The sequence below is a fragment of the Lotus japonicus genome, chromosome 5 (genome assembly GCF_012489685.1).
Source record: "Lotus japonicus ecotype B-129 chromosome 5, LjGifu_v1.2".
NCBI classification, from domain to species: Eukaryota; Viridiplantae; Streptophyta; class Magnoliopsida; order Fabales; family Fabaceae; genus Lotus; species Lotus japonicus.
In genome coordinates this window covers 54532258-54559995 of record NC_080045.1, presented here as the reverse complement: position 1 = coordinate 54559995, position 27738 = coordinate 54532258, and the positions used below count along the sequence as shown (strand labels likewise).

The 27738-nt window shown below is 35.5% G+C and overlaps 4 protein-coding genes across 5 annotated transcripts; 3 read left to right on the top strand and 1 right to left on the bottom strand.

Annotated features, from left to right (window-relative positions):
- Positions 1–1030: 1030 nt before the first annotated feature.
- Positions 1031–9451, top strand: LOC130716774 (meiosis-specific protein ASY3). Of its 2 annotated transcripts, XM_057566782.1 has the most exons (12): positions 1031–1207; positions 1361–1404; positions 1690–1765; positions 2217–3812; positions 3907–4033; positions 4950–5063; positions 5166–5226; positions 5341–5490; positions 5568–5626; positions 7104–7238; positions 8236–8327; positions 8935–9451. In XM_057566782.1, exons 3-12 carry the CDS (start codon positions 1733–1735, stop codon positions 9004–9006), a joined length of 2439 nt encoding a protein of 812 aa, XP_057422765.1. In that variant the 5' UTR covers positions 1031–1207; positions 1361–1404; positions 1690–1732; the 3' UTR covers positions 9007–9451. The 2 variants fall into 2 exon arrangements, with proteins under 2 accessions (XP_057422765.1, XP_057422766.1); XM_057566783.1 differs by lacking the exons at positions 1031–1207; positions 1361–1404 and adding an exon at positions 1451–1586.
- A 2722-nt stretch (positions 9452–12173) lies between these two features.
- On the top strand, positions 12174–14401 carry LOC130716782 (transcription factor PHYTOCHROME INTERACTING FACTOR-LIKE 15-like). Its single transcript, XM_057566791.1, has 6 exons — positions 12174–12646; positions 12736–12837; positions 13023–13088; positions 13216–13281; positions 13479–13847; positions 14152–14401. The coding sequence occupies exons 1-6, from the start codon at positions 12368–12370 to the stop codon at positions 14182–14184; spliced, it is 915 nt and encodes a 304-aa protein (XP_057422774.1). The 5' UTR covers positions 12174–12367; the 3' UTR covers positions 14185–14401.
- A 135-nt stretch (positions 14402–14536) lies between these two features.
- Positions 14537–17914, bottom strand: LOC130716775 (pentatricopeptide repeat-containing protein At3g16610-like). Its single transcript, XM_057566784.1, has one exon. It carries the CDS (start codon positions 17631–17633, stop codon positions 15432–15434), a length of 2202 nt encoding a protein of 733 aa, XP_057422767.1. The 5' UTR covers positions 17634–17914; the 3' UTR covers positions 14537–15431.
- A 2101-nt stretch (positions 17915–20015) lies between these two features.
- Positions 20016–23610, top strand: LOC130716777 (cytochrome P450 709B2-like). Its single transcript, XM_057566786.1, has 5 exons — positions 20016–20384; positions 21241–21464; positions 21769–22019; positions 22396–22774; positions 23043–23610. The coding sequence occupies exons 1-5, from the start codon at positions 20108–20110 to the stop codon at positions 23472–23474; spliced, it is 1563 nt and encodes a 520-aa protein (XP_057422769.1). The 5' UTR covers positions 20016–20107; the 3' UTR covers positions 23475–23610.
- The last annotated feature ends 4128 nt before the right edge of the window (positions 23611–27738 follow it).

Sequence of the window (27738 nt, the reverse complement as noted above, 5' to 3'; positions counted from 1 at the left end):
AATATCTCTCGTTCTTGTGCAGAATTGGTTCATTCATGTCTTCTTTCACCTAAAAGCCTTGCCACTCATTTTCAATGTTTTCTCATTGTATCAACAATCACTCTTTGCCTTCGTCGGTCCGAAGTGTCACACTATAACAATCCTAAAAGTATTATCTCATTTTTAGTTTATTTTTATTTATAACGAACAAGTGCAGAAGCAAGCGATGGTTAAACCAACATAACTAATACGTTCTAAAACTCAATAGTTTTCCATGTTGAATTTTTGTGGAGTGAGAAGTAATTCTAGAAGAGTTAAACGGTCTCAAGTTTCAAATTCAACCATTTTAGTTTTGACAACTTGGAGGGAAAGTTTTTAACACTCAAAATGGCCTCACCCGATTCATCACAAAAGATTTCTTCTCCATTGTACTTAAATAGGGGTCCCTCAAATCCGACCAAGATAGTGCCGCTTTCCATAAATGAATAACAAAGAAGATAATGAAAGAAGAAATAGACATTGCATCCATATTATCATAAAGAAAATGACTCATACATGGGAGGCAATCATGCGGGGGCGGAACTTGATTGGAATATTTGAGGGAGCTATAATATAATTTCAAATTTTTAAATTTTAATACATGGATTAAATTTTTTTAATAGCAAAAAAGTGGAGCCAATTAGATAGTTGATAAAAAACCATTATAAACAGGTGCAATGAGGGCTTGATCCCAAGACCAGTTGAAAATATAGGGGACAACACTAACCGCAGGGATACACACTGTTAAATATTTATTATATTTCTCTGGACACAAAATATTCCACATCCTCATCATGTAAGATTTTTCCAAAGGCTTAAGGGAGTCATTCCTCCTCCATAAGTAAACTAGGGGCTAAGAAATATGGTTTTCTATTAGGTGCTAATTTTATGCATATAAGAACACTTTAACGTGTTATTATATGAGCATTTCATCCACAGGGGTATAATGGTCCACGCAAATGAAAAGTCATGCGCAATGCGCATCATGCTAACACTATAAACGCAAGGTCGTTTCGCCTCTAACCCCCTCACACGCTCTCACTCTAACCTCTCTTTCCCGCCTTTTTTCCCTCCGTTTCCGATCGCAAGCAACCCAAAATTCATTCAAATTTTCAACTCTCTCTCTCTCTCTCATCGGAATTTCGGAATCGGAGCTCAACGACCACCACGAACAGATCAGAGCACCGCCGTAAGTGTTCAACCAAACCGCTCCTTCAATTTACATGGTTTTGATTCAGAAAACAAACTCAGATCACTCGCTTCACACACTCGTTTGAATCGTTCATTTCAATTTCATATCCATTTCGATTCTGATTCTTCTGAACTCTTCAATCCCTTTCAGGTGATCGATCCGCGAGTTCCTGTTCCTTCGGGGGCGCATTTCAGGTTCGTTTCGCTTCCACTTTCCATTTTTGCATCCTCGATTGATCTGCATGATTTTGCGCTTGCTCATGAAACTAGTGGTTTCTTTCCATAACCAAAACCCTACTGGGTGAATTGAAACGATCGCGTTATGCTAACTTGAACGGTGGTTTTGAAGTTTGCGCCCTTTGGATCAAGAGAAACGAGTTAATTTCTTCCATAATTCATTAATTCCATAAACACTGTTATATGCGTTTTGTTCATTTTACACTGTGTGTACTTTCTAAATTTTGATTGTCGATTTTTCAGGTCAGTTAATTGCGCCTATGCTTAGCTGAAATTGCAACTAACAATGGATTCTGCAGCGCGTCAAATTTTGCGTGATGTAAGTAGTAGCAGTAACCTTGATCTTGCGATTTTTCTGAACTGAGATTTTAGTTTGGTTACTTATTTTGGGTTAGGTTAGGTTTATTGTATTGTTCACTGTGAATTTCGCCTTTGAATCTTGTTTGGTTACTAATTTTGGGTTCTTAATATTTTTCACTTAAGACGATCTGAAAGTTGGTAGTTCGTTAGATTAGGTTTATTGTATTGTTCACTGTGAATTTTGCCTTTGAATCTTGTTTGGCTGATGTTTAGTTTGTTCTGAACTTATGCAAATGCAAGTAAGCATTTATGATAATTGAAGCAATGTAAAAAAAAACGTGAACTGTGTATCATTTTCCAGTGCCATTGACATTACAGACTACGAGCATTCATGGTTTTAGTTGCAATATGTTTATATTATTTAGTGAAAAATTATTGAGATGTTATGGATTTGATCTGAATATACGCAGGAGCGAACGAGTGATTGTCGGAGTTTTGGCAGCAATGTTCATCAGTCTAGCCAGTCAAGGAAAATTTCTATTGGAATTATGGTGGATTCAAACGCTAGAGCAAGATGTGGAGCTAAAGGGGACGGGGCTGTTGTGTCAAATCCAGAAAGGGTAACCTCTAATGTGGGAAATTTCGTTGGAGAGAAAAGCAAAGTTGAAGGGATGACAGCTTCTGCTAATATAAAGGAAATTGGAGGTGCAAAAGGGGTGGAACATTCTTGGGTATCTAAATCCTTTTACCAAAAGACTCCTACTTCTGAGACCATTCTTCAAGCCAATGAAACTTCTAATTTGCTAGTCTCTCATGGGGGGCGAGACAAGCCTGATGGAATAAAATGTGCAGCTGAGAAACAGTCGGTTCAGTTTTTCTCGTATCAGACTTCAAATTTTCCTTCTGATAATTACAAGAAGTTTGATGGGGAAAGCAGCAAAAGGAAGGGAAGGAACGACGAGACCCCTGAAGAAAGGGTAGAGGAATTTACATTTACCACAGCACCAGGAGTTGTTGAGTCTGATAAAACCAAGGCAGAAGATAAAGTAAACAGAACAGACAACAGCACTGAAAATTTGAGAATGAAGCTTTGCCAAATACTGGGGACCACTTCTTCCCCTAAGACTCAGGACTCAGGTTCTCATACTCGTAAGATGGATGAGGAAAGTTCGCCAATCAAGCTGAGAGTGTACCAGAAGGAACATAAATTTGCTAAGAATATACAAAATTCAGATCCCATAGAAACTGATTCAGAAAATTCTGGTCAAACTCGTGAAAGGCCAGTAACTCGTTCTCGGACCAGAAAGAAAGCGTCTTCCCAGAAGCTGCCTGGAAAAGGTAAAACTGGACCATCTTCTAAAGGTGCAGCGAAGCCTCTATCGGGGAAAGGTAAAACTGGGCCATCATCTAAAGGTGCAGAGAAGCGCCGAGACAAAACCATATTCTCTTTTGAAGAAAAATGGATTGGGGGCCAAGATGCTTTTCCAAATGATAGTTCCTCATTGTCTTTGAAGAAAAAGGGCCATGGAAAGAATTCCAGAATTGGGCGAAAGAATATCGGCTTGGCTGAAAATTATGCCCCAGACAAACTTCATCAAGACACTTCGAAGACTGATTTACCACTGAATGATGAGGCACCATTTTCACTTGGGAAGAAAGTGGAAGGATTTACTAGTTTCTTATCTGATTATCAGAAAAAAGTCCCTCAGGCACAGAAAATCAACCAAGAAAAAGAATTTTACAAGCCACCAACTGTAAACAATACAAATCAGCATGGAGAACTAGAGGTTTCAGAAAATGAAAAGCAGCAAGAGTGTAGAAGTAGTCCAATAAAACAAAATGTTGCCAAGTCACAAGATGAATTTCAAAGTCCTACATTTCAATTTAAGACATCTATTTTAAGTTCTTCTCCTAGCTCAACACCAAAAACAAACAAAAAGGCAAATGATGCCAGTAGTCCAGCATCGACTGACAAAAGATTCTCTCTTGGAAGCATTCGTAATTTAAGGACTTTCCAGGCTTTGGAGCCAGACTTCAACGGCCTAAGGGAACCAAAGCTGTCTTCTGTATCCTTATCATTCAAGTTGATAATTTAATGTTTTCAGGCCTTGAACTTGACATGTGTGCTTCTGTAGTTTGCTATTCCTTATTAGACATCAGGATATGGAGGAGCTCAAGAATTCTAGCCCCAGAAAAGAAAAATATTATGAAAAAGAGGAAAAAGAGCAGGATGGCTTGTCTGATTCATCATCTGAAGAGATGAACTTCAAAGGATCTCATCATCAAGGTTTGGCTCTCATCTAATAAGGATATGTGTGAATTTTCCTGTAGACACTTGATTAATTTGCTGCAGATGTACCTCGCAGAATTTGTTGAGGCTGATTTTGATATAAGTTGCATCTTTAAAACAAGCCCAATTTGTTCATGCACACATTAGCTACAGAAGCATTCCCGTTAGAAGCATTCATTAGACGTGATGAATGTGTTTTTCATAGGGATGATTTATCTCCTTTTTTCTGCTCCACTTCAATCTTATATGTTCTTCAAAATTCTGAATTATTCATTTTACCAGCAAATATGGTTTCATATGAAATGTTCCGAAGAATAGAAGATTCTAATGTCTCACTTATTCTCAAATTGTTCTGAAAATGGGAATAGGGGGTTTGGGTTTCTTGCTTCTTTCTGTAATGCTTGCTTGGAAATTAGTAAATTACTCACTTAGTTGATAATTATGTTATTTTTTGTACCTGCACAAAGGTCTTTACATATTTAGCATGTAGATACTAGCTAGTGCTTCATAACCTCTGATCTGAGTGTAAGATGTGTCTGGTGCTTATAGAGTGTTAAAGTAACCTGCTACTTCCACTGGTCTTTTGAGGTTCTAAAACATGTACAGTTCTTATTTCGAGAGGATGACCTTCCAACCAAACTGAAATGGGAAAAAGAAAAAAAAGCAAACCCAATTGATCCTGATAGGCCAAGAATAATTAAATGTCATCATGTATAGTGTTAGCACTTAGCAGAAATGTGGCATAGCAATATCTTCCAAAATTCCTGTGATAGTTATTGAATGCATTTGCTGCTTTTACTTAAGCTGCACTATCTGTGTTATCATATACTCTGTGTTTTTCCTCCCTTTTTACAATTGTCTCCTTTTAAGACATTACCATTGTTTTAGTTTTATCTATATTGTCTAAGTGTAGGTTCAAGAGTGAGGCGTTCTGCTGAGAGGAAGAGTTTTACGCTTCATCCAATCAAACGGCTGCGCAAACATGAAGGCATTAAATTTAACGATACCAGTCCAGCTTCTTCAAAAGGCACAACTTCACTTGTACATGATATTTAATTTCAATCTAAATATGCTATTCTGATGTCTTTAATCTTTATACTGTAATTCTCTTTGTTACACAAATGATTAGGTACAGGAGCAAGTGATTGGATCGACGGAGCTTCTGAACAGAATCAAGATGGATTTGTTAGGTGGTTTCTCCATTTCTCTTTTTCTACTATGAATTGGTCGTTGACTCCACAAAAATACAAAAGACTTCTCATATTTAATAATCTTTAATTGTATGATTCTTGACAATTTGTTAGGGCTGTTGAACTGTTTGCCTTGGAATTGGGAAAACTTAAGAGCAAACTTAAGTTGATGACTAATCAGAAATCCTCAGAAATTTTGAAGTCTGTTGCTGAAGAAATACATCTACAGCTGCAGGATGTTCATTCCCAGATTCAAACAGACATGTAGGTGTATTAGACTGATCAATTCTTAAAGTCTCCGGTATGTCATGCTTTAATGTGTTTCTGATAAAATGTTTCAGAGGGAAGCTTACAAATATCGGCAAATCAAAGAGAAAACGGCTAGAAACAAGATTTGAAGGTACCGTAATTTTGAGTACAATCTTTACTTGGAAATATTTATGTTTTAATTTAATGTAACTTATGTACTTATTGTATACACTGTCTCCTTTTCATATTTTCCTTTTAAATTCAACTCTCAACCTTCTGTCCAAGTGGAGAAAATAGATTTCATGAATCAATGTGCAACTCATATTCATGAGAAAGTTCTACAACCTCTTAATGACTCAAATCAAAACACCTCCTAATTACCTGAAGAAAAAATATCAAATGCTTTTTTTATGTTATCAATATATTACATGTTTCTATATTTTCGTTTAATACTGTCTATTTTAAGTAATTAGGAATAATTAGGAGGATGGTAGGCTGATTGTTTTGGAGGGTTTAACATTACTCTTTTTTTCAACTTGTGTTGCTTTGGTGTTTGAAAGTGTCCATATGCACAAATTAGTCCCAGAATGTGTCAATTTTTAACTTTTTTACAAATCCATCATTCCATTTCACAAGTTCATGTTTCTGTCAACTACTGTTTAAGACTTGTGACGGAATAGCTTACATAAGTTGACTGCACATGTAACATTAAATACCATATAAGTTACTTACATGGGTTCCTACATAAGTCTTAAGTATTTCCTACTTGACATAATAATGGACTTATTGAGAATTTGACACACTCAAGAAGTAATGTGAGGGTCATTTCCAAAGATGAAAGCAACACAACTTGAACCTTTAAGAGTCCAAATTATATGTCAACACTATTATTTTTGGTTTTATTATATTAATATTAGGATGAAAAAATTAATGGATGCAAAATTATCTGGTTTATATTCAAACTTAGGCTTCATAATATTTTGATAACGCCAATTTAGATGCTGGTGGAATACAAAAGCTTCTACTCAAGTTCGAGACAAATTCAAATAATTCACGTCTGTCTGAGAAGAAATACTAAGTTTCAACAAAACATGATACCCTTATCCTAAAGCAATAACAACAATCAATATGTGTGTGTTTGAATTTCCTTTTAACTCAATGCTGATCCATGTTGAATTTAAGGCTATAAAATACTGTTTCTCCCTTTGAGTGTTAGGATATGTGAAATCACGTTTGAGTCAGGCTTGTTAATAGCGCGCTATAGCGTAGCACCCTGGGGATTCAGCGCTACTCCACTATTCACCGCTATTTGCGCTATTTGCCGTTATAGCGTCGCAATAGTGCTCGAAATAGCGTTTTTTGGGCTTACCGCTACGCTACGCTATCCGCCATTAACAACCCTGGTTTGAGTTGGTGTAAATGGAAGAAATAAGTCCAAAAGAAAGTGAATTTGACAAGCATATATTTATTTGTAAAAATATATTAGGACAATATTTTCCCCTTATTTTCTTTTCTTAATGGCAATTTCGTGGTATGATTATGTCTCTGCATGATTTTCACAAGAGGTTTTGTCTCCTTCCTCTCGTTCATCCCTCTTCTAACCTTCTCTTCCTCTAACTAAAATGTAGACCAACAGAAACAGTTGAGGTCAATATACGACAGATTCAAGGAAGAGGTTACTCTGCATCTACAGGATTGCAGAAGCACTGTTGAAGATCTTGAGGCCGATCAGATAGAGATAAAGGGAACCCTGGAAAAGCAAAGTATGAAAACTCATATTTAATTTATGTTTAAAATAACTTACTATTATCTTTATCGAGAGTTTTTTTGTCTAAAAGGCATTTTTCGCTACAAACTATTCTCACCCAAACATGTAAAATACACCTTTTACTTTAGGGACAAAATATCTTTATATAAACTCAGGTGTAGTGTTCAGTTTAGTATTCTTTGAAAGTTAGCCTATACTAAAACTGTTGGAATACTAAAAGTTTGAAAATCTTTTTTGAATCCCTTTATGAATTAGTAGTTAAGACAAAATCCTGAATAACCTGTAGATGCTTGTGTATGTTAGCTCTATAGTTTCATTTTGGCTTAAGTGGGATTGGGGTGTCAACGAACTTTGGGTGTATGCCATGGTCGTTGAGTAGGTGCTGCTTATGGTTAATGCCATTGCTGTCTCATCTTGTGCTACAACAGGATGTTGGACAGACTCAGTCATTAGTATTCTGTATAAGCTATTATTCTTTTTTTTCTTTCTGTCAACTATGTTTGTTATGTTTAGGACTATATCAGAGACGAAGGCATATCACTTGTTTGAAGGACTGGAGGGTTGGGGAGATCGAGAGGGAGTGGAGTAACTCTTATTTTTATTCTCCCCTTTTATGAGCAAATAGATATGGACTTTCAAATCTGAAAGTCCACTACCCAATTTGCACTCATTTATGTCATCTTCTGTATCATTTCTGCCAATGATTTTGTTTTGAAAATTTAAGTACGTGAAGATAGTTTCGCTTTATCTGCTTTGTAATTTATAGTGCAACAAAAATGGTTGACAAAGTTCATCTAGGATGTTTGGAAAGAAAATTCAAGCATTTTCTTTGTAATATTTGATTAGCATCCACATTGTCCTGGGCTCGATAAGGGATTAGTGTTTGGCAGAGTTCTTTGGTTTAATCTATTGTTAAGAAAAAAGTACCATTCGCATCATTAGTACGTATTAAGTAGTTTGTGGCCATGTTTTGGATTTGTCTTGTATTATAGGAGTAGCACACAAGAAGCTTCTATCGAAAGTTGAAGAAGCAGTAGATATCCAGCTCAATGATGCTCAAAGGAAAATCACAGCCACCCAGGAGGTAAGTATTTGTTATGTGTACTTGCGCTAAGTTTTCAATGTTTTTTCATGATTTTTTCTGATTGAGTTGGTGGCTAGTCATCAATCAAAGGTCGATTCTTGGAATATTAGTGTGCTGATACATGAACCATATTACTGCATTAAATTATACCTGAAATCATTGGTTGTAGGACTAGTGTTACTGAAGCCTGCACAATGCAGGATGACCATTTACTTCGATTGACCTTTTTAAGGCCTTACGAAGACAAAAGAAAATTCTCATGTCAAGTTTAAAAATTTGGTGTGAAAAAAATCAATTTATGGAAAACTGGAGGCATATCAACCCTTGATAAAAAATTAAAAGAAATTCATAAACTCATAATTTGTTATGCATGTAATATAACAATTGATATTCTCAAATAATTGAGATTCTTTAATTTGTCATTTAACTTAGGATTTGATATGATGTACTCCTGCCGGTATTAGTCGTTCTTGTTTACATATTTCTCCCCCTCCCCCCAGTGGATGTTCATTTCTTCACAGCATTGTTAACCATCATTGTAAATGGAGACAGAAGGCACTGTCTGTTTATCTTGTTGGACTGATTTTATCCTACTAATTCACTGCAGATGGCGAGGGGAAAACTGCTACAACTGAAGCAAGTTATAACTATGTGCTTGAAAGAGGGTATTATAAATTGAAGTGGTTTCTGCTGATGCCTCACAAGTTAGGAAATTTGCTGTGAAGTAACACAAGTTGAGATTTCAGTAGATCCTTAGTACTGGTATCATTAGAGATTTCTGTGTACTTTATATTATCCTCCCCCTGCACCCCGCTTTTTAGTATTGTTAGCTACAGAGGAACTTCTTAACGTGTGATAGAACAGACATCTGGCCTAGTTCAAGTAACATCACTTAAATTTTCTTGTATTAAACTCGAATACTAGGTTTATTAAGCATGATTTGTGGGGATAAGCAGATCCCCATGTTTCCCTAGGATTGTTTCTTTTTTCCTTTCCAACTAGCAATATGGCGGGTCCACTTTCTTTGAATTTCAAGTACTTGCTAACAATGTCTAAAAAAAGGATGTCTAAGGTTCCTTGGAAAGAGATATGAAGGGAAAAAAAAGTAAAGCACAAGTCATATTAGTGTGTGTTTGGATTTCCGTTTAACTCAATGTCGATCTAACATGTCAAAATTTTACTTCTCTGATTCATGTTGAATTTAACGTCACAAATTATAGTTTCTCCATTAGTGCCTTGAGATTCATGAAATTACTTTTACGTTGATTCTAATACCAAAACAAATATACGTATAGAAACATAAGCTGTTACTGTTATGAGTTCGGACTATGTTATGCAATACTAAAAATAGAAAAAAAAATGCATGAGTTTATTTTTTATTTTTTTCAGGATGAGGGGGAGTGGTGGTTGACGGGTCTCTAATATAGATAGATAATTGTGGTATATCCTCACAGTCACACCTCACAAATTCAGAGTATTGATTATACAACTTTGACACATTCACACTCATTATTTCATCTCACTTTTAATTACCTTTTATTCATATTTTCTTATGTATGACATCATTTATTATATCCATCACTTATCTCTCTTATGCTTCTATTTTGTGGGGTGTGAAAGCTGGGTTTAAGTGAAATGAGTGTGAATGTAGTTGGATGATATGCTGTCATCTATAAATTGAATATCAGAGGACTAATGACAACCATGAATATCAAAAGTACAGACAAGAAGATGCACCAGCGCGTGGACGCAATGTGAACATCACGTGATTGATGAGTGACCACTAACATTTATCCTCCTCATATCCTAAGATTGGAACTGAATGATATATCCCACACCACACAAGGCAACGCAGAGGTATGGCTTCGTACCATGAATCCCCACTTTATAAATTCATAAATCTAGACAACACTTGTGTTAGTCAACATTGGCGAGAAGGGTCCCCTAGGGATGCATCATAATCAAACACCCCATTATGGGACTAACGGTCTATTCACTCGTGTTGCATTAGTAAAATACTACCATGTTTTTACTTTTTAGGATTTTGTAAAAAAATATAGCAATTATTTCATGTAATTTTTTTCCTATTTACATCCTATACATATTCCACTAGCTTTTGCAGTCATGTGTTCTGATCAAGAGTACCTCGTCTGTCGTCATATGTTTGCTTTCCTGCAACTCGTCTATTTTCAACACTGATAAGCTAAATTTCAAGAAACCATGTTGCTATGGCAAAAAATAGGGAGAAATGCAAATAAAAGATAGAGAACGAGAAGAAGAATAGATACTGAAATTTACATGATTTGATCAATGTGATGTGAGCTATATTGTTTTCATTATTCAGCGAGAACAATCATACAAAGAGACACAGTCACACAACTTTACTGTTATACAATGGTACGCAAAAAAGTGAAAAACTCCCTTTACAACTCTAACCAGCAACTTAAATGAATGGGCCGGGGCCAAATTAGGAAATAAAACACTTGAAGTCTTTTTGTTTTTGGGTTCCACTACCATAAACCAAAGTTTCAGTTTTTTTTATTATTAGAATTTGGGTCAAATATAACTGTATTGCTGCAACTAGCATGTAGAGTTGTTCTACCGTATATAAACACAGCAATGATACACAAACACTCAAACAATGCAAATTATTATTAGACACCTCACTTTTGTGGGGTTTGTCCATTGCCAATACACTTTGTGGTAGTTAAAAACCGCCACAAAAGTGAGTGTCTGATAGTAGTTTGCACTGTTTGGGTGTTCACCAATCTTTTTTGCTTATTTAACTACATCTAGTTAATATAAGACTTTTCAACATATTTTATGACGCTCATGACTAGACATTTACAACGTGAAATTTGTTGAAATGAACATGTGTGTGACTCATATATAAGATATTCTGATATCAAATTAGAATTTGAGTTAGACCACCTAATTCTACTCTGAAAGCTAGCTTGAAAGTTAGAGTTGCTTTATCATTGATAAACATTTACTTAATCATATATATTGTCAATATAAGTCTTTCCAACAACTTGATAAGAGATATGCGTTGGGGTTAACTTCGGTTAAGGTGCTCGGAAAGATAGAGTGATTGGAAACAATCAGGCTCTTCAAGTCTTCGATGAGGTTAGTAGTGGGCTCCACATACATTTTTTTTTAAATGAACATCTCTTTTTATTTTCATAACATTTTCATTTTGAGCTTCAAAAAATTAGGTCAAATCAACTGGGTAATCCATCAAGTCATCAAAACAAGAGATGCTTATGCTAGTTCTTGTTTTGATCTTATCCATATCCCATGTATAAGAAGAGAAAAAGTAAAATTACTACGTACGTACTTGACAACACCAAGTCAGGAAATAATTGTGAGGAATGAATTTTGTCTTTTATTTGATGGTCCACCTCATCTATTGGCACCTAACTAGCTAGCATCCTAACTGACAGATAGGACTGCCAGAATTATGTGGACACAATGAGACAATACCTGAATTTTCCACTGCTGAGACTACCATCAAAGCAATGAGAGGGGGATCAGAAGGGTTAATTATTACTCCGGTCCTATTTATAAGTATGAAAGAGAAGAAAAATCTTGGTCCTTTTTATAAGAACCAAATGAAAGTTTGAGCTATATTAATTATTTTTTTCCAATGATGCCCTTATTAATTCTAGCTTGTAAAATGTGTCTCATTAATTATTCTCTCTTTCCCACTTTCCAACACTAATAACAAAGGGTAATTTTGGAAGTTTATTTTGATTCAAGACATATTTAATGCATTTTATCTAGTTTAACTACATTTCTTAAACTATGTGATTTTTTTTTTGCTGCTTATAAATAGGACCGGAGAGAGTATTAATCTCCAGAACTCATCTTCTTATTGATCATTTTTTCTTTTAGTATTTTGTTTACGTAGGTAGAAGTGACCACCTCCATACACCATCCTATGTATTTAAGATTTCAGCTTCCCTATTTCAAGACCTTATTCCCTTTTTCTTAAACATACTTCCAAGGGAAAACAGAACAATACTGACAGGAAAGCTAGCATGGCTGCTACTGGCAAGAAAGCTCTTCATCATTTTGTAGTGATTAAAGGATCATCACATGCTCTCACAACACTTCAAGGACAAAAACCATTGATTTCTGATGCACAGTCAGAAGCTGTTGTTGGTCATAACAAAACCTCAAGCTTAGCCAGACTAAAAGCAAAGGGAAAAGCTCATTCTAACTATCATGATGAACCCTTGCTAGTATCTTCTTCCTTTGGATACTCAAATAACACAAATCTTAAAAGGAAACATGATGAGGCTACATGTTTAAGTGATGTAAGTAGTGTAATCCTGTTTTTCATCTTCTTCTTCCACCCTTCTTGTTTAGCATGATTCTCAGGAACCTGGATTATAACTTGGTGCAGAATGATGAGGAACCTGAATATGCAGTGAAGGAGAAGCTTGCTGGGAAGGGCACCAAAGTCAAGAGAAGTAGGAATGCAGACACTCATAGTTTATATGAAAGGGTGAGGGAACAATTATGAGCCTATTTAGATGCAGATCAAAGAACACTTAGTGAAGCTTATTCAGTATTTTTTCTAGTAGATAAGCTTCAATAAGTGCTCTTTAGCCCGTATCTAGAGAGGGTCCATGTTGAAGGCCTTGGAACTAATTAATGACATCTAACTAAAGTAGTTTTGGGTGTTTGCAGAAGCGAAGAGATAAGATCAACAAGAAGATGCGTATATTGAAAGGGCTCATACCTAATTGCAATAAGGTAAAAACATGTATAAATTAAAAAAAATATCTTTCAAAGATTTTCAGATACACATAACATTTCTGAAAAATTACCTCCTTGCACTTGTTTTAATTCTATATATAATTTTGTCTTGTGTGTCTCATAGAAGGATAAAGTTTCAATGCTTGATCATGCCATCGAATATCTTAAGACCCTCAAACTTCAATTACAGGTAAGCTCAGACTCCGTTTAGTTTCTGACCAAATAGTCTTTATTGAAGTTTATTTAGTGCGATTTTAGTAGAGAAGTTATAATAAGTGTTTTTTGGTGGTATCCGAACTGGACCTTAAAATTTTTCAGTTCATCAAATTGTTCTTTAGGCCTTGTGTTATGTATGATGACTTAAGCTGAGTGTTATACATGATACAGATTATGTCAATGGGTGGTGGGCTTTGTATGCCTCTTATGATGTTATCTGCTGCAACTAATCAAATGATCAACACAACCCATTTACCTCAGTTTATGGGAGCTGGAATGGGCTTCAGGCCTCAGTTCCCTATTGCACCTTTGCCTGGTGTCACTGATAATAATGGAGTTGGGATGTTTGGTTTCCCTAACCAAGTTCCACCCATGCCAAATTGTCATGCACCTTTCATTCCTATGGCTGGAAATACTCATACACAACCACTTGTGGCAACTAGCACAGCTACCAAATCGGCTGAAAACTGCTGCTCAGTCTCCAAGAACTCATATCTTCATGGACAGGCTGAACATGCAATAAAGCAATCATTGAATCAGGTTTCCCTTCACCACTAGCTATCCACTTATTTCCCACAGAAAAGAAGCAAGCAAGTTACTACTTAATATAGGAAATTAAGCTTATAACATGTTAAAGATAATATAATAGCCAGAAAAGTTGATATACAGATACTCATAGTTGGATGCATAAGTGCTTAAAAGCCGTGAAGAAAGTGACCATTGAAAGCACAAGAGTATAGTTATTAATTATCATCCAATAACATTTTAGGTGTCTTATTAAAGCTTGTAATTAATACTAGCTAGCTCAAGTGTTTGTGTTTATATGTCTATGTATCTTTTGCAGGAACAGATTGAAAAAATTTCAGACAAGTGTTGAACTTGCCAAAGTACAGCAGTACTCATCCTTACTCAAGGAGTTTCATCTTCCACAATGCAGATCTTATATTGACTACCCTTCCGTAAACAAAGATTTGTATGAAAAAAGTTTAGGATGCGATTTTCTAAAATTTAGTAGAATTAATTTCAGTAAATGTAAATTTATTTGATTAAATTTGGTAGAATTAAGTTTGAGATAATAAATGTGTGCTTGGACATAATATTGTAAAATTAAGTTTGAAAAAATGATTTTTCTTTGGAATTGGATAGTATGATAAAATTACTTTTGAAGTATAAATATAAATATATCTTGTGATCTCACACTTGGTGTAAAATTACTTTTGAAGTATAAATATAAATATATGTTGTGATCACTCACTTGGCGTAAAATAACTTTTGAAGTATAACTAAAAATATATCTTGTGAGCTCACACTTGAAGTGAAGTTATTTTTCTTGGTTATAAAACTTGCCACTTGGTATAAGTTATTGTTAATGGAATAATACAGAATTCTCTCTTCATTTACTGTTAAATGTAGATAGATCACTTATATCCATCAAAGTTTAAACACCCAACATTATTTTTAACTGAAACTTAAAAACAAATTCATACATGTTGTGCTTTAACATAGTTTCAGCTGACACACTTAGCAGAATATTTGGAACACACCAGTTTCTTATTATAGTTCCATTCAAATGCTTAGTGTGTGTGTTTGTATATTCGTTGAACTCATCATAGATTTATGTTGAAGGATTTATTTTCTTTAGCAGTGGGGACACGCATACCGGAGGAAGCTACAACTGGATGCGTCCAGTACTCAAACATGCACGGAGTTAGGGTGACAAAATCTTACTTATTTGATGCACGTTAAATTTAGGTAAATTATATTTCGGGAAAAACTTACCATGTCAAAGTATTTAACTCAATCTAAAGTAATTTCCTGATTAAAAAACTTTTGTTGAACGTGAGATGCTCCCTTTTTAATTCATTTTATTCAAATTTTTGCTGAACAAATATAATGTATTAAACATGAGCGACTGAGCGTGCGGTTAGGTTATATATTTGGATTTGCAATTGGCGCATCATTAAGCGAGCGGACCCCAGTTTAGTGCTATGAGGATTTGTTGTCTGATAAAATCTTCTTTTGTTTTTTGACAATTTCAACCTGAATCAATGAATATTCAATCACATAATATAAAAAAACATCTAATGTCCCTAATCAATGATTTCATTTCACGTTGAAAGTTGATCACTGACATGGGAACAAAACCTCACATTTGTCAGCATACAATCTTTCACTTTTCATCACCAACAATAAGCTATCCAGAGTCTCTTCAATCTTTGCAAATGCAGGATGAAAGGTACTCATAGCATGGAAAGCATAAATCTGGTCTCCTACCTGAATCCAACTACTTCCTGGTTTTTTCTCCAACCCTTTATCCTTCATCATGCTTCTCACCTTTGACATGTCTTCCCATCGTTTCCCAGAGGCATATAAATTTGATAGAAGAACATAGTGGCCTGCATCTTCATCATTTAATTGAGAAATATGCTCTGTGAGAAGCTCAGCAAGTTCCACTTTGTTGTGAAGTCGACAAGCGCCTAGTAAGCTTCCAAATACATTGGCATCTGGTATCACAGGCATACTCGTGATGAATTTGTATGCACCATCAAGATCTCCTCCTCGACCAATGAGATCCACCATACATGAGTAGTGCTCCATATCTGGCTTTATACCATGATCATTGATCATAGAATTGTACAACATCCAACCACTGTCAACTAGACCTGCATGACTACATGCAGATAACAGTGAAATAAAAGTGACTTTATTTGGTTTAATTCCTGCCACCTTCATTTGCACATAGAATTCCAAACCCTTTTCTCCTAGTCCATGAGCTCCACAAGCAGAGATCATAGTGTTATATGTTATGACACTCTTTACTTTCATCTGGTTGAAGACCTTCACTCCAAGTTCTAGATACCCGCATTTGCTGTACATGTCTATCAGAGAGTTTCCAACAGAAGCATTTGATCCTAGACCACTTTTGGTGGCATAACCATGGATTTCCTTTCCCTGTCTAATAGCCCCCAACTGGGTGCATATAGGAAGAACACTTACTAAAGTTATGGAATTTGGCCTATGTTCATCGACCCATATTCTTCTAAAGGTAAGAAATGCTGACTGAAAATCACCAATTGAATTATACCCTGCAATTAGTGAATTCCATACCATAATATCCTTATCTAACATGTACTCAAATATTGACTCTGCTTCCCTGATTAACCCACAATTTGCATACATATCAATCAATGCGCTTCCTACAACTACATCCGATACAAGTCCTTCTTTAAGGACAAAGCTGTGCATCTCCTTCCCCTGTTTCAACAACTTGAGTTTTCCCAGAGCAGGAAGAACACTCGTGGCAACAATCTCATTTGTTGTTAAACCCGCATTTACCATTCTAACATACAATTCACAACTATCGCGGTATAAGCAATTTTGTGAGTAACCAGCAATCAAGGTACTCCAAGAAACTGTATCCTTACAACCCATATGAATGAACACACGACGAGCCTCAATTGGATCGCCACATTTGCAGTACATGTCTATGATAGCATTGGAGACATACAAATCACCATCAAAGCCACTCCTCACAGAACAACCTTGCAACGCCATACCCAACTTCGCATCCTCCCACCTGCCACACGCGGGTAACACAGATGCCACAATCACCGAATCCGGCTTCAAGCCTTCTAATCTCATCTTTCTGAAAAGCGAAAGCGCTTCAAGCCATTCACCACCCCACACTGTCCCACATATCATCGCAGTCCATGAAGCCAAATCTCTCACAGGCATTTCCTCAAACACCCTACGCGCATCTTCCAAGCTGCCACACTTCGCAAACATGTCAATCACAGCACACTGAACAAAAAGATTGGGCTTTATCTCACGGCACACGATGGCATGATGAACCCACCTTCCAATTTCAAGGGCGTGCAAGGAAGAGCAAGCCTTGAGGACAAGTGGGTATGTGTAGTTATCAGGGGTAACCCCATTGCGGAGCATGGAGTGGTAGAACTGAATGGCGTGACTGAAGTGTCCAGCACCAACGAGAGCTCGGAGAATGGCATTCCAAGCGAGGTTGGGCTTGTGGGGCAGTTGATTGAAGGCGAGAAACGCGTAACGGAGGCTACCCAGGTTGACATAGACATTGACAAGCTGTGAAGAGAGGGAACTGTGAGGTGGTGAAGTGGGGTGGAAGAAACCGAGGACTAGAAGAAGAGCGTGCAATCTTCTGGCTTCGTGAAGATTGGGTGAGGAGTGAAGGTGATGGAACAAGGAGTTGAGAATGGGAAGAGTGTGTTGTTGACGTGAGAGTGTGAAAGTGATAGCATTGGTTGGAAGTGGAACATGTCTTGTTCCAAACAGCATAGCAAAATGTAACATTAACAACAGTCAAGCTATAATGGATTCAGAAGCCAACAAATTCAAACCACCCCACATAAGAATTCAATCCAGAAAGTAGGGATTTTTCCCCTTTGAGTATTTGTGATTGTTTGGTTACACATTTTAGTCTAAGTAATGTCATGTGTGGTTGAATCATTATAAACTAATGCTCATGGCACAAAAGACCATCGGTTCCGGGTTTATTTCGAATATACCCGTAAGTCGAGGATTTGAACCTGAAAGTGGTGTTGGTGGTTCATGTGAATGGCTAGAGGGTGTGTTGGAGGAGAGCCTAGCCGAAAAATGGCTTAAGGCAATTGGTAGTGCAATCCTCCAATTTGTAAACTATTTAATTTGTCCCCCAACTGAGAAGTTGAGTTAGAGTTGTTCCTCTTGGGCTTGTGCTCAAGCGGAACCTCAGAAACCGTTGTTGTGGGCTTGTATTTCTTATGTTTGAACTTGAGTCTTTTTGGTCTTGACCAAGGTATTCCAACAGCCGTGATACTAATCCCTCGCCCCATAGTCAGCGCACTAAGCAGTAGGGGGCTTATAAGCCCATGATTGATTTTCTTTTTAATTGATAGTTTTTTTCTTGAGCCTTTTTTTTGGATCATGGGCCGTTAAGCAAGTGCGCTCTTGTACCACATGTTGAGTCTAGGAGAGTGGTTAGAGAGTGTTGGTGGAGAAATTTAGTTCAAAATGCCTTAAGAGTGCAAGTGCAACCCTCCAACTTATAAGCTATTGAATTTGTCCCTAATAGAGCAATGTGAGCAAACAACCCTTCACATGAAGATCTTTTGACGCTCCATCGACCATGCTGGTATAACGTGTAGGGATGGCAACATAACCTGAATTCGTGGGGCCCGCCCGAACCTGATCCGATTTCACGGGTAAAACCCGATATAAATAGGTTTGGGTTTGGTATTGGTGAAACCCGCACCCGAACCCGAACAATATATATAAAATTACAAAATTACTCTTATATATCATGTTAACAATTGATTTGTTATCAATTTGATTATATTTGAACAGCAAGATACTATATTTGTTTGCGAAGAAGATATAAAAAGTTTTTTTATAACAAAATCATATAAGTTACGTTTTGTTTTGCAAAAAACTATATGCGTCAAGTTAGGTTAGAACGTGAGTTTGAGGCTATAATGGGTTTGGGTAAACCCGAAACCCGACGGGTTTGAGTTTGCTATGAGAGTTCGGGTTTGGGAAAGGCAAAACCCGACCCGTTGTCATCCCTTATAACTTGAACTTGCTTGCATACTCACGAGTGAGCTTCCACTAATTTCTTTAGCATATCACTTACACACTCTGGTGGTCTGAATGTGTTTTTATTCTATTTTACCATTTTTACATAAAAAAAATGACACGTGTGATCACTTTACTTGAGCCTCCCCGCTTGGCTCTTAATCTCAATTTTGCGCAATAATTGATGGGTTGATTTTGGGTGATTGTGGTTTGGGTATTGTGCTTTTGATCTCATGTGGTTATAGATTCTATCTTTGTTCCTGAAAAGACAAGAATGTAGTGTTAAAAGTTAAACCCTGGCCGGCCCAAATTTTCTGTTGTTTTCTTGCGAGGAAGTAAATAAACTTTAAATTTTTGCCCTTGTATTGTCGAGGGACAAACAGACAAACACAAACCGTTGGAGCACAATGATAAAAGCAAAAGAGAAGAAAAAAAAATTATATATTAGCAAAATGATAAAAGCACAAGAGACGCATAACCATTAACATCAATGGTACTCTGTCTTTGGATAACAATTTGAGTTTAACTTTAAGAGACTTTCATCTCAATATAAAAGTAGGTGTTTTAATATTAATTGATGGTAATGTGAACGAGTTTTTATCTTAATTTATAATAGTATTTTAACTCACATTGGGTTCAATTGAACGACAACACGGTATGAGAGCTTTGACCTAGTTCAGTTTTATTTTGAATTGCATTCTAACATTTATTTACTCTTGTATTAATGTTAATATATGTTTAAGATGAATATCTAAGGGTTGGTTGTTAAATGATCTATGAGGGTTACTTAACCTCATTAATTTATAAATAAATTAATTATGAAAATTCTACTTCACTTATCTTAAATGTGATTGATCCACCTCACCTAAGATTATGAACTATATAATCTAAAATCTAAACTTTTTCATAGATGATTTAGACGATCCTTAATATATTTGCTCTAATCTCAACCGATATGTTAGCATATCATAATATGATAATAATTATCCTAGGATATCACAATAATTGACAAAAAGTTGTAGGGGCATCCATTTCTTACATCATCCATGACATAAATTCCCATTGGGGGTACCGGACTTCTACAACACACTTCACCACCACTTTCAACACTTTATTTAACCAACTTCATCCTATTAATCTTGCAGCAATCTGTCTATCTCTTCAGTCTTCCCCCTCTCACACAATTACAAACAAGCAGAAAAACACACTTGAAAATGGGATATCTAATCGGTGTTGCCATGGTGATTTTTACTGTTTTGATCATCTCAATGATTTGGAAAAACTTTATGGTTCTGTTTTGGAGGCCTTATGCCTTGACTAGGCACTTCCAAAAGCAAGGAGTCAGGGGGCCACCTTACTCTCTTCTTTTTGGCTCTCTCCATGAAATCAGAACAATGATGAAGGATGCAAGGGAAAAGGTCATGGATAATCACTCACATGATATCACTCAAATGGTTCTTCCTCACTACCAAAAATGGTCCTCCATATATGGTGATTTCTCTTCCATGCCTCTTGTTCCAGCGAGTTACGATATATAGACACCTCTCAACTTCTTTTCCACCTCTATTCTATCTATTTCTCTCTTCTTTATCAATCAAATCACATATCAGATCTTTACTTTCTCTCTCTCCTTTCTTCATATCTTTCTCTTCTTCCACCTCTCCACACCTCAAAAGTGAGGTTTTGAGGTGTGAAGATATAATTATCATGTTCCAGCTAGTTTCTACCCTCATGAATGACAAAACTTAATTCCGCTCACTTAATTTAGTGCATATTTAAAATCCTTAAAAAAACCAAAATAAAGAAGTATAAAATAGTTTTATATTATATTTCAAATCATGGAAGCAAATACAACTAGAAAAAATGAATTGGTGGGTATAAATAATGAATAAATTGGTTGGATCTACGACTAAATTTCTAATATTTATTTATACTAGTAATAATAAGTATGTTTCAAAAAAAAAAGTAATAATACGTAGAATCGTAGATCACTTTATAGTACATACACTTTAAGATGCTACTTTTTTTTTCTTTATCTATTTTCAATCATATCACATTTATCACTTATCTTTCTTCTTTCTTATTTCTCTAATGATCTATACCCATGATGTGTATATCAATTTTTATGGTTTCACGCCTCATTAAAGCTACTTCTAGCGAACCACTTCTCCTAAACACACCAAATAAATTATACATGATCTTATGATCAGAGTCAGGCAAGCAAGTAATATGTTACTTTCATGCTCACTTAGTCACAAGTCACTATCATGGATTGAAGCATGAGGTTATAATTGAAGAATTTGTGGTTTGGTATATGTATTTATGATTCTTAATTTCCATGATGCAGGGGAGACATTTATGTATTGGTATGGAACACAACCAAGGATTTGCATCCCTGATCCTGACCTGGCCAAGGAGATCTTATCAAACAAGTTTGGTTTCTACTCAAAACTCAATACAAGGCCCTTAATAAAAACCATGATTGGAAACGGGTTAGCTTTGGTCAAGGGATTGGACTGGGTTAGGCACAGAAGAATACTCAATCCAGCATTCTCCATGGACAAACTGAAGGTCTAAACCCCCAAATTTAACTTCGTAATTACCACCACAATACCAAAATGTTACCCAATAGACACGTATTAGTGACAATTGTTAACCATCGAAAAAGTAATTAACCGTCGCTAATGTGTGTCGATACTATACCGCTGAAAAAGCGTATGTACACATATAAGAACTCATTAGTATATACCAAATACATTCTTAATTTATGCAAAACAAAGTCAAATTCTATGACACATCATTATTTGTTATCATTTCATTTTGCTTTTCACTCATATGTGGCAACCATATGTATGTGACCTTTTGGCTGTTACAGGTTATGATCAGTAGGATGGCTGAATGTACCATTTCCATGCTTGATGAGTGGCAAAGTCAAGCCCTTGAAGCCAAGGACCAAATCAAGACAATAGAGGTAAATCAAGAATTTCGAGAGCTAACTGCAAATATAATAGCCCACACTGCCTTTGGTGCAAGCTTTGCCCAAGGAAGGGAAGCCTTTGATGCACAAAGAGAACTTCAAAAGTACTGCATATCATCAAGTCTTGACGTTTCCATTCCTGGCAGCCAGTATTTCTCTTACTCACCCTTGCTTTAAACATCAAATTCCTTTTAGGGGTCGCGCAAGATAGATCATGTGACACTCAATCGACACATGCATTTCCTAGTTGCCACAAAAACACATTCAGGAAACTAGTTTTTTTAGAAAATACATTCCTGAAACTAATTTGGAATTTTGATTTATTTTTCCAAAAATTAGTTTCTGGAAAGTTTTATGATAACTTTGCACATTATTGACGAAGTTAAACTGCTAGAAATTGCGTGTGTTGATTGACTGTCCGCACGGTGCTGAGTTCAAGTCATCTTTCTTCCTTTTATCTTTGCTAGATAACTGGAATTGTTTTGGTTCTGCAATGGTGAATTTTGTTTCATGTTTTGAATGCAGATATCTTCCAACTCAGTCAAATTTACAGATATGGAAGCTTGACGGGAAAGTGAAGAAATCACTTGACCGCATTATAGAAAGTAGATTGCACCTTCAATCAAGTAATGGCAAGTCACATTTCTCTTATGGAGATGATCTACTTGGTGTGATGATGGATACAGAAAAATCAAATGCTGGTCCTAAGATGAATATGAACGAGATCATGGAAGAATGCAAGACCTTTTTCTTCACTGGTCATGAAACCACTTCAAACTGGCTCACTTGGGCTGTCTTCTTGTTAAGTTTGCACAAAGATTGGCAAGAAAAACTCAGACAAGAGGTCCTGCAGAATTGTGGCATGGAAATTCCTGATGCAAACATGCTATCAAAGTTAAAAATGGTATGATTCTAGAACCCTAAAGAATCCATTCAGGATCAAGGTCTTCTGTCTCTAAATAGCGTCTCAATACCGTTTTACTAATGAAATCTTATCATGTCAATTAAAACGCCACGAGTGGAGCACTTACAAATCAACATTGTGAATTTTAATTGACATGTCAAAATTTTATTGACGGGACGATCACTGTCGGGGGACATAAGATTTTAATCCACCAATTCCACCCTTGAAATGCAAAGTTACTAATTAACTTGATGGGACATTTTCTAAGGTGAACATGGTATTGCTGGAAGCGTTAAGGTTGTATTGCCCTGTGATGGCACTATACAGAGTGGCTTCAAAAGACATGAAATTGGGGAACTTATTGATCCCAAAAGAAACATGTCTTGTAATGCCAATTGCAATGATTCACAGGAGCAAAGAGTACTGGGGTGAAGATGCAAACGAGTTCAATCCACTGAGATTCATAAATGGAGTTGCTAAGGCTGCAAAGCACCCAAATGCTCTGCTTGCCTTTTCTGTGGGTCCAAGAAATTGCATTGGTCAGAATTTTGCTATGCTTGAAGCAAAGACAGTAATGGCTTTAATTCTTCAACGATTTTCTTGGTCTCTTTCCCCTGATTATGAACATGCACCTGTGAACAACCTCACTATGCAACCACAACATGGTCTTCCTATCATTCTAAAACCTTTGCAAATGTAATTCTTAGCTTCCTTTCTGCTTCATGTTCATTTCACTCCTACTTTTTTTTGGTACATTTCACAACTATTTGTCTCTAAATTCTAGATTGGCTACAAAAAATTGGGATAAATATTGAGAGTGGAGCTATTTTATGCTAGTTTGAGAAACCTATTGAAATAAGTTTAAAATAACTTATAATTAAGCATAAGCTAATATTAACAACTTATAAATATTAAACTCTAAACAACTCATAGGTAGGGTACAAGCTATTACATTTAAACACTTTGCCCTGTTTTGAATAGCTTATCACCATCATATTCCAGCTAATTTTAGTTTTTTTTTTTTGTTACATTGGAAATTAAACTTATTTTAGTTGAATACAACTTATTTATTTAAGCCTATTTTATAGCATAAATATTTATGCAAGTAAAGAACAACATGGAAACTAGAATGCTGAAAGAAGAGGCTCGCATGTATGGTCAAATTTGTTCCTAATCTATTTTTTTTTTGTTACAAATTTGTATTCCTAATCTGACTTGCTTCTTTCTCACAATAATTTGGTTACTATAATAGTTTTTTTGTTTTGTTTTGGTCAAAGCCTTAAAAGGTTGTCATGTGATTTGGGCGTTTGCTCAATCAAACAGGGCTTTTTATACAAAAAAATAAAATAAAAATCAAACAGCTCATGTAATATGGACGTTGCCCCATAGCTCATTCAGCTCCATTAATGATGTGGGTTAGACAAGGTCAGTTCACATTTATCATTTTAATAGTAAACCAAAACATTGATAAAAAAAATAGTTGATTAAAAACTATATTATTTTTATTTTATTTTTTGTTCAATGATTTTAAAAATTATATTGGCAAAAAGAAATTAAAATATAAAAGAAATTCTCAATTTTTACCCCTGATTCAAAGTTGACTCGCCGTCGACGTGTCTGGTCGATGATGACTTTAAAAATTGATCTTAAACCCTAAAATTGTTCATAAATCTTAAAATTAACCATAAATTATAAAATCACCATAAACAAAAAAAAATGTAATTGTGGAGCAGAAGATGAAGATAAATAATAAATGATCGAATGTGACAAAGTTTAAATGATGGAGTCAAAACATTTTCATGTTGCTCTTCAACGTGTTATGAACCTTCAACCACAAAAACTTCACTTCACACTCGTGCTCTTCCTTGCTAAGCTTCTTTGTGTTTGTTGATGTTCTTCAGGAAGAAAGAAGTGTTAAATAAACTTGTGACTTCAGGGGGATATGAATATATGATCAAATGTGCTTATAATTTATTTTAGGGGTAATTTCATTAGTTTTTAAATGGGTTTAATTAGATTTTAATGATAGTAATTATGATGTGAAATGAGTTAAAATGAATTAAATAAATAAAAATTTACTTATTAGCCTCATTTAACATGTATGCATGTCAAGTAGGTTTAACGAGGCCACATGACAAGTTGGTCAGCGATCAAACTCCAACGATAATTAAAAGTGAATTATTTCCTATAATAGAGGATGTCGTCCATACTTTACAACCATAAAAGACTAAAATTAAATCTAGCATATTTTACATACCAGGAACTTAGTTAAACTTTTTCTAATTCATCCATTTCCCAAAGAATGACAACAAACTGACAAAAAATATGAATTATCACCATTGGATCATGGCATATTAATTATACCGTGGGCTAAGTCAATATTATTGCTAATAATTTATGAATAAGGCCTAACAAAATGATAGTTTTTTTTATAAGCCAACATAATTGATAGATAACTGAGCTTTTTAATTATCTAATTTATGGTTTGATTTTTGACCGGTATGTTATGTAGAAAATTTGTTGTGGGAAATCTACTCACTTAATGTGATATTTGAGGCTTGAGAAGATTAGTCTCATGACTCCCGACAATGGTATATTTTAGGAAAAAATATTACTAATAATTAATGAATTCCGATTATCATCAATTTTAATATTTTTTCATTTTAATTATGATGATATATATATATATATATATATATATATTTTAACTGTCAAATTTATTTAATAAATAATATTTCAGTTTAGCCATATCTATTTTCTGTTAAGAATAAACTTGGTCAAGCCGTGATTTGAAATATATAATTAGTTTCCATTGAAATTAATCCATAATTAATTATATGGTTGTTGCCTTATTGAACATTTTACATCGCCTAGGCTGCTACTATATGAATTCCTTGATGTTATCGTCCAGAAAGATATCAACATCCCTAAAGCCCCACTTTTTATTCAAGGGGAAGCACACCATGTTCTTCGAGTACTATAATAAAACTATATATGCCACTTAGAAGGGTCTAATCGAGAAGACCCTTAATGTAACCCCCACTTAATAAAGGCTATTAACATTAAAGGCAACATTAGCACATGCATATGCTCACTGATATATGCAATCTGCTTATATTAGAAGATCTACATGGTTGGCAATTAATTATTAATTAGCAAAAATATACCCACCCCTCCCCCCGTCTTATTACTATTATTCATTGCATCAAATCTGAATCTGATTTGATTGATTTATCAATCAGAGCTTAACACAATTGTTACCACCGTTAGTTTTGGCTTCTATGTTACTTTTGATTTAATATAAGTATTCCACGTTCAAAAAAAAGTTAAATACTGTCTAGCTAAATTAATAAATGTTTTTACCTTTTATCCATGTATATGATTTATTATACCAGATGTTAGAGAATGAATATAATAATTTATTCACACATTAATTTCACCTCCACCTCGCCGAATTATGAAGAAAAAAAAGGTAAATGAGTTATATGATATGTGATGTCACATGAAATATTGAGAGAGAAAGAAAAAAAGTGAAAATGATATGTAAGGGTAAGAGAGATGTGAGTATATTACTGCTCAGCTAGAGAATAGGGAGAACTGAGGGAGTACTAAATATAAGAATTTTCTATGTGAATAAAGATAAAGAAAATGAACTTTTCAAATCATTCACATAAACCTATTGTTAACTGAATCCGACTGAGGATAAAAAATAAATTAATATAACTCAATTCTTTTCACATATATATTGTTTTTTGTTAGTGTATCTGCTGTTAATAGTAGTGACTAATTTCATTGTCGCTCATGCTCGTGCTACACGATCGACGTCTGGTCACGCAATGTCTCTATTCTCTATTACTTACATAATGAAATAGTAATCACAAATTTATTCAAATAAAAAATATTTAATATAATTTTGGCAATAGAAAAAAGTATAACAATAATGAAATTGTCTAACTAAATGTAATGTATATTGTAACCAAAAAAATAAAATTTAATGTATATAATGCATGTTTGGATACATTGTGGAAAGTTACAATGAAACTAAAATCATGGTAAGTTACAATAGATGCAAAATAAGAACTACCTTTAGAAGGGCGTTGTCATGCCTCAAACAACTGGCGACAACCAGTTTCAAAGCACTCCTCATGAAAAAAAAATCTGATATCTTAGAAACAATCCACGTGAAGTTAAGGGCCATCGTGTTAACCAAAGACAAAACCTCCAGAGGTGTTGTCCCTGCCGCCAACGCCTCACCATGCTCGTTCCGAGCAACAAAACCAAAACGTGTCAAGCTTAAAGGAGAGACATATACATCAAAATTAAGCTCAACATGCCAACAAGACGACACCAGGTCGCAAGAAGAATAATATAAGGTTGTCGTGCAAGCCGTAATACTACTAATGAGGGACCAATGCCACCAACACGACACAAAATCTACTCCAATGATAACCTAACTTTGTGAAAAACTCAATTCTTCCTAGCCTCGGCTCCCAAATACAGTAAAAAATTGCAAGGAAGGAACCAATACCAGAAGAATCACTAAACACAAGAAATTGGCCATAAACTCGTGCATGGGGCACTCAACATCCAGATGAAGACCAGGGAGAAGCGAACCACACCCCTTGATCACCGAAAAAAACAACAAAGCATGGTGAACTAACTCTCGAGTTGTGAGGCATAAAGGACAATGGATCAACCTCCAAGTTGCAATGATGTAGCTTGAAGCACACCATCAGAAGATCTAAGAAAGCTCGCCAACTTGTTCCTTTGCACTAAGGGGTCGTGTCAAACAGTCACATATTACACCAGAGTCATGCGGAAAGGGCTAGCTTCAAGGAGGAAGAACAAATCAACAAAGCTTCGGGCCACAGATAAACCGATACCCCGACCTAGTATAATAGATCATGTTTGAAGTATAATTAAGTCTAGCAGAACAAAATCCTCCTGATGATGCAGTGACAAAG